Source organism: Nylanderia fulva, unplaced genomic scaffold, assembly GCF_048542155.1.
Source record: "Nylanderia fulva isolate GAGA-0341 unplaced genomic scaffold, ASM4854215v1 Scaffold20, whole genome shotgun sequence".
Lineage (NCBI taxonomy): Eukaryota > Metazoa > Arthropoda > Insecta > Hymenoptera > Formicidae > Nylanderia > Nylanderia fulva.
In genome coordinates, this window is record NW_028190264.1 from 3,481,232 (window position 1) to 3,495,196 (window position 13,965).

A 13,965-nucleotide genomic window follows, 5' to 3' on the forward strand; every position below is an offset into this window, starting at 1 on the left:
ATGTATTGTATAATTTAATATTTAAATGTTAATATTTTAAAATTTACTATTTTAAATGGTTCAGAAACAAAGATTAACTTACGTATATATAATACAAATCATTAATTTTGATAAAAATAAACATACACAAAAATTTTAAATTACAAATGACAATCAATTTATAATTTGTACAAATTTTGTTATGCATAAAATTTTTTAATGCATACAAAAGCATTAATTTGATTCATAAATATTGATTTAAAAAATGAATTAACATATAAAATGCATTATTAATATAAACAAAATAAATATTGTATGCATGTCTAAAAATATTTAATGACAAAAAAATTCCGGTACCGGGAATCGAACCCGAGCCTCCTGGGTGAAAGCCAGGTATCCTAGCCACTAGACCATACCGGACTTGATAGGAGGAGGCTGAAATCTCAATATTAAGAAGATATGAATAGATTTAATTTTTAAATAATATATAAATTATTATGTATATATAGTAAGAGTACATAATTATTTTTAAAAAATTATACTCAACACAATTTATATATTATCATTGCATAAAATATATATCAAGAAAGAAATAATAATTTTATTAAAAATAAACGTTCAAAAGTTTATAGAATATATATTCTAAAAATTTAATAAATTATATGTGTTCTAATTTAATATTGCAAATAATTCTTATTATAAAAAAAGTAACAAAAAACTTCGACCTTTTTTTAATTTATCACTTTTCTAGTTTTATTATAATGTTTTTACACTCACAATCAAATTTTAATTTAACAGTAAGTTTTTCTTTGTCAAGTTTAAAGTTTAAAATACAAAAAAAAAATTCCGGTACCGGGAAACGAACCCGAGCCTCCTGGGTGAAAGCCAGGTATCCTAGCCACTAGACCATACCGGATTACAAGAACGGGTGGTCCTAAACCCACACTTATACTTAAGTGTACGCAAAATTGAAGTCAAAAAGATTCCGGTACCGGGAATCGAACCCGAGCCTCCTGGGTGAAAGCCAGGTATCCTAGCCACTAGACCATACCGGATCCTGGAATCACCCTTATTCCTTACTGTATACAAGATTTTACAAGACACGTTGATCAATATATTTTAAAATATATATTCGAAATTACGTAAAATATATTTGTATAATTTATAATATGTATAAAATACGCAAATATTAATATTAAAAAACTAAAAAAATGTATCATACAATGAAACTTTTAAAATTAATAATCTCATACCAAGAACTTTGACATTTCTTTTGACACCAGCAAATAAATAAAAAAATAATTATGTATATTAACATAAAATCACATAGAAAAAAATAAAAAAAGCGAAATGATACAAAGATGAGAAACTAATAATTTATTTCGTGTCGTAGGCGGGCAGTTCTGGACGAATAGTCGTAATAATGCTGACAGGACAACGCGTGGAAGTGACCTGTGATCCTCAAAAGGTCACCGCCGGAGATTTATTTCAGGTAAGCTCCCAGAATAAATCCAATTATTTGAGGATATTAAAAATTTTATTTTGTGATAATAATTTTTAATCCTGACGGTGGGAAATAATGCATATTTTAAATTTATAAAAGAGTAATTTTTTTCATACATCAACTATGTATATTTCCATAAAAATTATTAATTAAAAAGATTATTTAAGCAGAAAATGTTGTCCAAAGTTTAAAGTTCGACCGTGTCACGTTTTTAAGAAAATTGATTAAAGTTCAATCAAAATTGCACGCTATCGGGGATTTGCCACAGAGTGTCCGTCTCTGATAAGAGGCTAAATTCATCAATCAATTATATTTCGATGAATTAAAAAACCATTCTAACAAAAAAAAGCAGTTTATCACTACTGATCTAGAATTTGATAATATTGTAACAAAGAATAATAAAATAATAAAGAATTAATAAATTTTTCAATAAAGCAGCATTGATGAATGTGTTTGTAACGGAAAGATTATCATTAAAAGAATAAAATCCAACGCATTAATTATTTTTCATTTGTCATTCGTTTTCTTTATTCTACTGATAAGCATTCGCATTCGTTTATCTTCAAAGCAATGCGTGCGTGTGTGTGCACTTATATCAATAATTATTTTCACGTTATCAAATATATAACATATTAATTTGAAGATGAGATAAATCAATATTATAAAATATATCGTAATCCATTATTCATCAATGCAATAAATATTTTAAATATAAATTAGAAAAATTAATTGAAATAATTATAAATAATTATCAATCTTCGGCGATTTTCTCTTTAAATGCATTATTTTGTTCTCCATACCACGTAAAACTTTTCCACTTCATAAAACTTTTCTCTAAAACTATTCTTTTCAGGACACTAATAAATTGTATCATCTGTAAGTGAAATATATATCTGGAGACCCCTTCGCGAAGAAATTATATGCTCTTATTTACTGCGCGTACGGAAAAATATACTCTACCTCTGCGTGGCAAAAATCCTTTAAAAAATGTTTCATCCGCTAGTTCTCAAACAAAACTGATTCGATCGTAATACTCGCGTGGTAGTGGCCTCTCAAAACCACACTTGGGCCGCGAAAGCCAAGACATGGCCGGTTGTTTACGAGACCACAAATTCCGGCGTGAACTCGCGAGAAGTTCTGGCGAGCCGCCAAGCCTAATCATTATATACGACACATCCACAAACCACGAGTTATGTGATCTCAACGATGAATATATATATATCGTGCAATTCCTTCTTGTTTCATAAAAATCTATTCGTTTCAATATTTAAGTCCGACATAGACGTTTTACTGCTAATGCAATATAATGCGAAGGAATCGCAAGAGGGCAATATTATATTCTAAATTAATTATAAAAGTATTGATTAAAACAAATAAAATTGTATGCTAATTAAAAATTATAATGATTACAATAAAAGGTATTCACTCAGATGTGTGATTAGATTATATTAACAGTAAAGGTCTTTAAAATTTTAGAGAAGAGTATAAGAAGCTGGTAGAATCGTTATTAGTTTAGATGTTAAAGTAGAAGACACGAGAGAATGAAGCAAAGTGAATTTAATACAATTTAAAGGTTCGATACTTCAGAAAGACAAGCCTCTGTCTCTTAAGTTTGCTCTTTTCTCTCTATATATCTACCACTTAAATCAAGCTTTCAAACGTGACCGGAGTATTTTGGCGTACAATTTTTAATAGGTGGTCGATTTATATAGCGCTTAAAAAAGAAAACGAGGGATAAAATCCGTTGCGAGCTTCTAAATTAGGTTGCTTTTGCAAATTAGCGCCTATGGAAAATTATCTCTGTGGTGAAAATAGATATCATCCGTCGTGCTACAATAAACTTTTAGAGCAATTAAATGCAACCGCGCTCTCTGCATTTAATTGTTTGTCTCACATCATAATTCCATGAGGAATCATAAAGTTTACGGACATTATCTCAGCTTTCTATCTCGCATATTTTGCGCAAAAATAAAATATATGCGATAAATGTCAAATAGAAATACTAATATATAAATTTAAAAAATATCAAATGAGAGTATAATATTCACGCAAGTTTTCGTAGAAATTATTATATCGCGTATTGACATAAATAAATCGATCATATTTATCATAAAAAAATTTAAGTACACGCTGTAACTATACATATTTATCTGCCATATTAAGCAAAGTGAATCTAATATCAGTTAAACTCACGTGTATATTAATATATTCCAATTTCAAGACACAATATTACTTTAATATTACTTCACGTTATATGCAAATCCTTTCAGGCTATTGTCCAAGCGGAAAGTCTAGACGAGAATTTCACTCTGGGTCTAGCCGTGCTACTGGCGGGAGATTTCGCGATATTACCGCCCGATACAAAATTAAATAAAGTCGCACCACCGGGATGGTTAAGCAGCGGCAAGAGCAAAAGTTTCCTGGGTCTACCGACCAGTTTCATGCTCTATCTGCGGCTTCGATTCTTCCTACCATCTCTTCGCGGCATCAGGTTTGCTCTCAAATCAACTTCAGTAATAACATTGTTCCGTTTCGCCTACAACTAACTGATCGTATCGCTTTCCACAGAAGCTGGATATCGAAGCATCTACTATATCTACAAATAAGGCGATGCATACTGGAGCAGCAGCTGGTCTGCCCCTATTCCGAATTAATCAATCTGACAGGGCTTGCACTTCAAGCTGAATTCGGAAACTACAACGTCAATGTGAGTTAACGAGAATTACATGATACGCGCTATTATTGAGATGAGATTACCGTCAACGATACGGAACGGTGAAATGTTCGCGAACAATAGTTCTAAGCTCTAAATAAGCTCTAAATAATAAGGATTAAACAACATTAGAAACTGCATCATCGCATATTTTTCGACTCTTTGCAATAATTTTATATCCCCTTATAGATTAAGACAGTGAACTTCTACTTTACAACTATAAGATTTCTGATGTTTCATAAAGATTTGTGTATGTAAAAAAAAACGAAAAATCTTTTAATCTAATAATTTCAGTGTCAAGGAATTTCTAAATCTCTCCAAGATAAATAAAAAAAATTAATTTCCTAATTTCTAATAGAAATTTAGCTGTTAATAAAAAAAAAGAGAAAAATTCAGAGCATTGGTAATAAAGCATTCTCAGATGCTTTTTATCGAAGGGAATAATGTTAAAAACATTTTGTTTTGATCCCCGTGTACGATAGCGTTGACCACTTTGACATAATTCGCGGGCAATTTCTCCGTTTTATCTCCGAATTATTTTCCGTTTGGCAGGAACACGGCTGTGGACATTATTTCCTCCTCGAGCATTACGTGCCGGAATCCGTGATATTGAGCGCGGACCGGCATCAATCGCCGCCCTGCGTCGACGCCGATACACTTCGAGCGCAACTACATCGCGCTCATCGCGAGCGTCGTGGCTTAGACTCGAACAAAGCCGAGGAGATGTTCATAACTCACGCGCAGTCCCTGCCGGATTACGGCTCGCACTACTACATTGCCACGGTGGACTCGAAGGAGCTCGAGAAGCTAATGGCACAGCAGAGAAAAGGAAAGAGGATCGTGTCTGACAGCTGCGACGCCGTGTCAACGCTCGACGGCGCGGAAAAGTCTTGTCACCCGAAGAAATCTGCAGAACGGGAAACGACAGTCTGCCCCGCTTACGGCAACATCGGGATCCCGCTATTAGGCACTCGCGAGAACGCGCCGATGATTCCCTACACGAGCGAGCAGGCGAAAGGCGCGAGATTATATCACGACGAAGTGTGCAATAATAATAAGAACAATAATAATGTCATTAGTAATGGCATTAACGGCAACAACAATAAGAACAAGACCGGCAAGAAAAAAGCGGAGAGTAACGTGTGGTTGGCGATACACGCTCAAGGCTTGAAGCTGCTGGAACGAGGGGGTGAACCGAGGGAGAGAACGGAATTGGCTCACTTTCAGTGGCGAGATGTACAGACATTGAGTTACAACAAGAATTGTCTGGTAGTGAACTGCAAGTTGAACGGGAAACGATGCAAATTCAAGCTACGGATGGATCATCGAAAGTAAGTTGGCCCGTCTCCATTTGAAAGGTCGATCGCGATCGACTTTCAAATATGTAGCATGAAATGTCAGCGAAAATACCTATCGATTATTTGCATTTACTGTCATCCATTGCCGCTCGCAATAACGATATAGAGAAAGTACGTATATATTATATGTTATCTTCCTATTTTCCAGAAGTTATTTCGCCTTCAAGCTCACTTCCTTGCATCATCAGTTCTTCTCAAGGCTTCATTCAGAGCTTACATCGCTCCAAGGCCTCGCGAAAGGTATATATACACGCTCCTCTCTAACGATTAAACTTGCTGAAATGCTTAGAATTTGAACTTTCGCGGAAGTTACATAATAGTTTCAACTAGTTAAATTATGACTTTGTCGCACGAACTTAGAATTTTGATTTTTCTCTTCTATAACAATTTTTTTCGGAAAGTAAATATTTAAGAAAATTGAATAAAAAAAACAATTTTAATTAATTATTACTAATATTTCTCAAATTCTTGTATTTTTATTAAATTCACCGTAATTATTTGAAATATTATTTAATAAATCTGCCATAAATTGTTTTTGCAAAGTGCAATTTTTTTCAAATCTAAATATAAATGCTTAAAAAAATTGATTTTTATTGTTTTCCAGACTTTGGAGTACCCTTGACAACGGAAGACAAACCTACGCCGTTGAAAGTGAAGATCGATGACGGTAAAACTAAAATAGCGATTGCGAACACTGTCAAGGTTCAAAAGAAAATAAGTTATCCGATGCAATTAGAGGAGTATCAAAATAAAGAGAACGAAAATCCTCAGAAAGATGCTAACGTGGTAATAACGAAAGACGTCGTTCGCGAACCTGGCTTTTATTCATCCGAAGAAGATGCTCTTTACGCGCAAGTCAACGTGCGATTGGAGCCAGAAGGTCAATCGCGAGACACAGAAGAGGAATCGGATCGAGGCTTAACGACACCGAACGGGATTCTGTTGGAAGCTAAACCAAACTTATTGGAAACAAAATCGATTGAAACTGAATATTCAGTTCCGAAAAACATCAAAATATCGAACCGCCATGTCACTTCTATATCGAACAATAATCAATTGGATAAACCTGATAGCACTGAAGAATTGTACGCCGCTATTAATAAGGTTCGTCTAAATTCGAAAAAAAAGAGTTCGAGCGAGTTCCCTGTTCCGGAGGAAGTTTGGAATGTGTCAGACGTGAAAAAGACACTGCAGAAGGTAATGTCTAAATTATATAAATGTTCATTATTCGTTCAAATATTGGAAATTATTATTTAAAAAATTTTCAATTTTCAATTACTTTTGAAATACTGATCGTACGTTTCTGTTTAACGATATTTTATGTTATAAACTAGATGAAGACATCTAGTTTACCGAATTACGGCGCACCAAGGCAGTCGGGTGGTTTTCGTACACCCAGCTTGCCCCGTCGATTGGGTGTGAAAATGGGAACACGAGCAATCTACAGCAGTTTGCCGCAGAAAGATATCGCGCTTACCGACGACACGGAATCGCTATCTTTAAAATCCGACACCGAATCATCCATTCAATCAATATCGGCGCGATCCACGGAATCACCCATGCCGGAAGCATATGTGCTAAGTAAGTATTAACTAATTATATAATTATATTTTATAACATATACATATTTATATTTTTTTGTACATATGCATAAATATACTTATACATATATGTAAAAATTTCACACAAGAAATAAAATGTTTTAGCTAACGCTGTTTACTTTTACTCTACAGATGCCGATATACGAACCGACGACGAAACTTTTCGTGTTCCGGAAGACGAATCGATGTCGGCATCCTTAATGGCTCGTTTGGAAGAGCTGTCGTTTGCCGAGGAACGAGTTTTGCACACGATCAAGTTGGAACGTGGCCACGGTGGTAGCATAGGTTTGCAAGTGACAGAGGGTAACGACGGCGGCGTTTATGTTCAGGCGGTCTCCGTTGGCGGATCAGCTGATATGGCCGGAAACGTCAATAAAGGTTCGCAAGAGAGTAAAACGTTTATTCCGCTTTAAAGCTGATGTATCGGACTCGTCGCAATCGAGATTATAATTCAAATACAAATAAAATAGATAAATCAAAAAGAAAAAAAAGAAAATTCACATACATGTGAATTAAAAAAATAAATTAAAATTAGAGAATAAAATATAAAAGTAAAATTTTTTCGCGATTTAGGTGACCGGATCGTAGCAATAAACGGACAGAACTTGCTCAACCTTCGCTACGAGGACGCTCTGAAGATGCTGCAGAGCTCATCTGAAACGGTAGAGTTGGTTCTCTCGCAACCCGCTAGCCAAAAGATTATGGAATCGCGAAATGATCAGAACCAGGCCTCTGTAGAGAATCATTATTTACAGTAAGTATTCTTTAACGTTAAAATCAATTTAAAAATTTATTAAAATACGATAAAAGTTGTTTTGCAAAAACGATTTTATCCACATCAAGTATTAGTTTTAAATAAACGAATTTAAAACGTATTTTATACATATATTACTAATCTCCCCGACTGTGCGATCGATTACTAGATTAATTTATTCTTACATTATACTGTAAAAATAAAGATGTCTCTAATGAAAAAATTAATTCTTCCAATCTCCCGTTCGTTTGCAGTGATATCAAATTCGACGTGTCGACAGAGGCGGAAACGTCCAGTATGATGAATAAATGGATTATTCAAAAAACTACGGATGTTGCGTCGGTGCAGAACACCTCAAGCGCATATAGCAGTGCCGCATCCAGCGCGATGGGCAATCATAATAATGCCAACAGCTTATACATGACTGATCTAGTTGACAATAACGCGCTAAAATCTGCCAGTATGCTGCTATCTATAGAAGACTTCGATGTCAGTAGAACAAGCCGTCAAGTTTTTATTTAGGTAAATAATATAATTCATCTATATCTTATAATACATTTGTATATAATTTTTTCAACTTATTATATGTGACAAAATGTTATGAAAAGTTTTATTTGCGAAAAGACTATTATCTCTACGTCACATCTATATGTATACGCGACCGTATAGAACAATTGACGTTCCTCGTCACAGATAATCGAATTGACATAATCCGTTTAGCGAACGAAGCCCTGCATGGAGTTGTTAAAGTACTCCGTTCGTATAAACGCTTTATCATCCTTCCTCGAATAAAAAATATTAAACGAAAATATTAAACGAACTCATGAGATATCGTATATTTCAAAAATAAAAAATATTTTGTGTTATATATATCGTCCAAGAGAGTTCTAAGATAGTTGCATAAAATATTCAACATCTGAATAGACTAAAATTCAAATTAGCCATATTTTTTTCTATTTATAATATTTTATACAATAAAATGCAATAAAACACACAATAAAATTTTTTTTATAATACGCGATGTTTCTTCATTTTTATATTTAATGAAATTGCATCTAGCATAAGATAAAGATTTGATATATGTATAAGTATTATTATTGACTGCGTAGAAAGAAGGGAGGACCTATCATGTCACTGCTAAGGAATCACCTTCAGTATGTCTCGAACAATCTAACGTCGTGGTTACTCTTTCGCGTTCGCGATTTAATTTAATTCGTTCGTAAAGCGCATATATATTCATACCATCGTTTGCATCATGCATAATTGTAAGAACCATAAACGTTACAATAATACATCTCAATTTTTAATATTATATTATAATGTATATTTTCTTATAAAATAGTTCATTCGAAGAACTCTCTTGTTTTTATCGAAATCAAATTTATTTCTAAAACTGCAAATTCCTTTTCAGATAATTCGTCTGACCCACCCGTGCCACCGCGACGAGCAAAACGCAAGAACAAAACTGCACCAATCGCGTCAACGGAAGTGACGAAGGATAATGCGAGATCTCGACAAAAACGTCCGCTGCAGCCGCCCCTACCGAACAAATGTCAACGGGACAACAAATCTCGATCTGCCAGTCGAAGATCTCCACTCGCGACGCGACATTGCGGCGAGCTGCTACTCGAAGGTCAAAAGTGTCACGAGCTGCGACGTCGCGACGGATGTGATCGACGCGAACTTTCCTCCGCGATCGCGCGACGACGATACGATATCCGCGACGAGAGAAATCCCGTCGAGGCTCGGCGAAGTAAACGACGATGCAGTTCCGGCAAAGTCGACCGCTTTAAAACCACTTGTACCTTCCTCCAAGCTCGCGTCGTCTAAGCGAAGCACACTCGACAAATATCCGCCGCTCTTTTTCACGCTACGTGATTTCGAAGATGTAATGTCCGGGAGCAGAGATAAAAAGATATTCGCTCCACCTTCGGCTAGTCTCGAGAAAAAATCATCGACAATGAAAATATTGGACGACGAAGATGATATCTGTTTTCGCGTGACGACGACGAATCTTCCGTTCGAAAAGTGTCTGGATAGGTGGAGAGACTCTTTCGATAATGAGTTTGCAGAAAAATTCGATAATTACCAATTCGATAATGAGAATGTTGAAAGATTGTCCAATTGTGACGATAATTCTCGCGACGATTTCGATCATCGTACAGGCACGAAAGTACGATTCGTAATCGATTCGCAAAATCCTTCCGCACACAATGTTGATGGCGATGTAAAAATCCGTGTGCCGCGTGATAGTTTGCAAAGCCGCAAATCTATTTTCGGCGATGAAAAAGCTAGCGAACAAAGCGGCGCCGCTCCTTTCGTAAAATTGACCGAAATCCGAGAGGAATTTACAGACGTAAAAGATTCTTGCGACAATTTGCGAGATAAATCATGTACTTCAAGCGCCGAGAAACGAAATCCCGCGACGAGAGAAGACGATTCCTTTATGCTAACCGACACAAACAAACTTGACATGAAATTAAAGACAATTCCGCAAAGCCATTACGACGATATTAATGACGGGAAGATTCATAAAGGGGATTCTAATTTCATATCGCGGAACGAGCCCGTTAGCAATGAGAATCTCGTAATCGGAAATGAAAATGTGACGACTACAAAAACGAAGGAAATTATCATGAACGATAAACAAATAGATCAAAGTGGAACGCTGGATGCTTCAGAAATCGCAGAAAGCGTTCGTCGCTTTACAGATAAAAGTTTAGAAGTTGTTTGCAGTAATGAAAAAAAATTTTTGAAAAAAACTGATGATAGCATCAAAAAGGAGCGCGTTATCAAAAACGAAGAGATCTTCGTCAATGAGTCACTTCCAAGTTTTTTAAATAACCGCGACAACGATAAATCGAACATTCTCACTTACGACTTCACAAACGAATTCGAAATCGAAGAAACTCGACAATCGTCGACGAAAAAGCATAAAAAGAAAAGCAATTTTGTGGATTCTAAATATAACCGCGAAGAAGGTTCGCCATCGAAAGAGGTTTTTACGAAAAGCGTTTCCGTAAAAATTAGACGAAATTCTTTTCTAGAGACTATGTTGTCCGACGATTCAACAGATAATTCCATAAATTGCGCTAATACTAATTTAGTGTCTCCTGTAAACATGCATGAAAAATCAAATATACCGAATGAATCGACAAATAAAGTTCGGGAACCGGATGTTACGAAAAAAAGCGAACCTGTGTGTGATTTATATAATAAAACGACAAAAATATACATGGAAAACCAAAAAATATCTAAAATGGATAAAAAAAATGTCAAAGTTTCAAACACTGACGTAAAATCAATGCAATCGGAAAATAAAAATGTTTCTGACGTAAAGAATGATATTCTGAACGAGTTGCTCTGCAACTTTAATAACATAAAGCTAAAAATAGTGAGTCCCGAAAATAAGAAACCATCGATGAAGATAGACAGTGAAGACGACAAAAATATTTCCCGCTCGATCGCGATAGATAATGCAATTTTTAAAAAGAAAGAAGGTTCTACATCGCTTGAAATATCTGGAAATGAAGTTTGCGATATTTCTATAAACGCCAAGATTATTGACGTAAATAGTGACATGACGATCGTCGAGAAAACCGGAAAGGAAGATCTCACAGAAATAAATGTCAAGAAAAGACTTCAGGATCTCCGAAATAGCGCTTGTGATCCAGCGATTGATAAAAAAATCATAGAGAACAAAAATATTGAAGTAACCAAATTTAACGAATCTTATAATATTAAAAATAAAACTGTGAAAGACGACTCTGTAAAAAAGACGATCGATGAAAATAATTCGAATATCAGATCGGAAGAGATCTGCGTAAAAATAAAGAAAAACGAGGAAACGTCCGAAGGTATAAAAAGCGCTGATGAAGCTAAACGAGAATTTAAAAAATTGCGAGACATTCGCGCCCCCAAGGCGATACTTAAGAAAAAAGATGTCGAGTACGAGCAGCAGCGGATGAATAAATTTCAAAATAGAATTCCCATCGGAGCACCTGCAACCATGAATAAGATTTTCGATAGCAGAGAATTTGAGGCAATCGCGGTTGCGTCGCGCAGACTGGAAAATGAAAGAAAACACGAGGTAACTTCGAAACAGACTCGCAGTCACGGCAAAGAAAAGACTGATGATGATGATGATGATGAAGTAATTATGGTCAGTGAGAATGATGATGATGATGATGATGATGATGATGATGATCGAAGGAGAGTCGCGAACCGGTCGACATTAGCATTATTAGACGATACAAAGGGTAGCGACGATAAATGTGCCATAGTTAGGAGAACTACTTCCATAATCCCTTGTAATAATAATGACAATAACAGGGCCGTAACACCCGTAGTTAACGTAAGTAACGACCAATCGTCCCGCGACGTTGTAACGATAACCCCGGGTAAAGTTAAGAGCTTCGTTAAATATTACGAGATTCGGGGCGACGCGACGACCGTCAAGAGACATTCTAAAATTAACGATAGAGAGAAAGTAAGTAAGCGTAAATCCACGAAGAGCCAAGCGCCACCCGTTGCCGCGAGGAACTCGCAACCGGAAGTAATAACGGAAGAAGAGGAAACGAAAAACGGAGGCAGGAGCGTTAAATCAAACAGTAAACTCGAAACGTCGTCTAATGAAATTCAATTTTCCAAGTTCGCCGCGAAGATCCCGAAAGATTCTGCCGACGATTCGATTCATAAAACAGCGAAAGCGGAATCGAAGGTGGCGAAAGGGCACGAGAAGATGATCATCGGCTCGAATGAGATCGACGGGAAAACACGTGCGTCGCTCGCTAAAACTGACGCGAAAAAATCGGTACAGTTCCTGGGCGGTTTTACCGTGATCCATTCGGAAACTTTCGACGGAAATGAATCCGCAGGGATCGTTACAGACTACGACGCAAACGCATTGAGAAAAAGGCGAGCCCCCGGAATACCGTCGTCGCGGGATTCCGATGGTTGCCAGGAACTTGTTCGCGAGTTCAAGAAATCGGAGAAACTGCCGGACGCGGAAAAAAGTTCCTTTCAGCGACGAGAGGCGGTTGCCCAGGTCGGTAAAACGATATTTTAATTATAGGATTTAATCAAATTATCAGCTGACATAATAATATCGTTTATTATCGCTATTCTATATAAACATTGTTATATAATTTTTTTAAATATTTTTTATAATTCCATACGAATATCTTTTTATCTATAAAATTTATTTTTATCTATAAAATCAAACTATTGTAATTGTCAAAATAAAATGGTTAAATCTCTATTTTTATTTAAAATCGTATTTCATATTATTATTTTTTTTTTTTTTTCAGATACACGCTGTAACCAGACACGGGGAAAATTCAGGTACTAATTGCTTCGTTTAAAAATAGTATGCTGATAGTTTTACCTTGAATATGGTCACATTGCTTATGTAAAATGAAATTTGTTTTTTACTTCTCGCGAAAAAAAAAATCGTCAATATTTAAATGCAAATATATTCGTTCGTAATTTGTATTTCAAACGAGACATTTAAAGATGTCTTTCAATTATTGTTTCCTTTAAACATTTAACTAATTTTTCAAACATGATATACAATTAATTAAAATCTGACATTTCAAGAAAATTTATGTTAATTGTATCCTGTACTATAAAAAAGTAATTTTATCGCAGTATATACATTATACATATACATACATACATGTATATATATATAAAGTTAAATCGAAAAGAGAAATCTTTATAATACCGAGGGAGGAAGTCAGGAAATTAGAGTATTTTACGGTTCACAAACCGAACAATTACCTGGCGGAAAAAAACTATTCTCCTCCATAAATCGACGGAATTCGTTCACGGAATAACTAGACCGCACTGTGCAGTTAAAGCACTTGGGATCGAGTAGCGGAGCGGTCTGTTTGCTGGGCGATTCACTGCGAATCCTTTCGGAACACACGGAAAATTTGGTCATTGCAAATCCACTCGTCGCTTTTATCAGGACGCGCGCGACCCCGGCTTATTGGAACTGAATTTTGCGCGTGGCGTATCTCGATTATCGAGACACGTGGAGGTCCAGCCGAATG

The 13,965-nt window shown here is 35.7% G+C and overlaps 1 protein-coding gene and 3 non-coding genes across 9 annotated transcripts in view; 1 reads left to right on the forward strand and 3 right to left on the reverse strand.

The window, feature by feature from the left end:
- Positions 1-9,397, forward strand: part of LOC114944077 (uncharacterized) — a 78,339-nt gene extending 68,942 nt beyond the window's left edge. For all 6 annotated transcript variants that reach the window (XM_085482384.1, XM_085482381.1, XM_085482379.1 and 3 more), the window contains 11 exons: positions 1,373-1,471; positions 3,754-3,974; positions 4,052-4,190; positions 4,749-5,527; positions 5,703-5,794; positions 6,159-6,751; positions 6,889-7,135; positions 7,288-7,533; positions 7,729-7,909; positions 8,164-8,431; positions 9,321-9,397. In XM_085482384.1, the coding sequence (XP_085338510.1) occupies positions 1,373-1,471; positions 3,754-3,974; positions 4,052-4,190; positions 4,749-5,527; positions 5,703-5,794; positions 6,159-6,751; positions 6,889-7,135; positions 7,288-7,533; positions 7,729-7,909; positions 8,164-8,431 (2,865 nt within the window). In that variant the 3' untranslated portion in view covers positions 9,321-9,397. The remainder of the gene's footprint in view (positions 1-1,372; positions 1,472-3,753; positions 3,975-4,051; positions 4,191-4,748; positions 5,528-5,702; positions 5,795-6,158; positions 6,752-6,888; positions 7,136-7,287; positions 7,534-7,728; positions 7,910-8,163; positions 8,432-9,320) is intronic.
- Positions 328-399, reverse strand: TRNAE-UUC (transfer RNA glutamic acid (anticodon UUC)). The gene has a single exon. It is a non-coding gene; the product is annotated as a tRNA-Glu (tRNA).
- TRNAE-UUC (transfer RNA glutamic acid (anticodon UUC)) lies at positions 824-895 on the reverse strand. Its single transcript has one exon. It is a non-coding gene; the product is annotated as a tRNA-Glu (tRNA).
- TRNAE-UUC (transfer RNA glutamic acid (anticodon UUC)) lies at positions 963-1,034 on the reverse strand. The gene has a single exon. It is a non-coding gene; the product is annotated as a tRNA-Glu (tRNA).
- Positions 9,398-13,965: the final 4,568 nt, after the last annotated feature.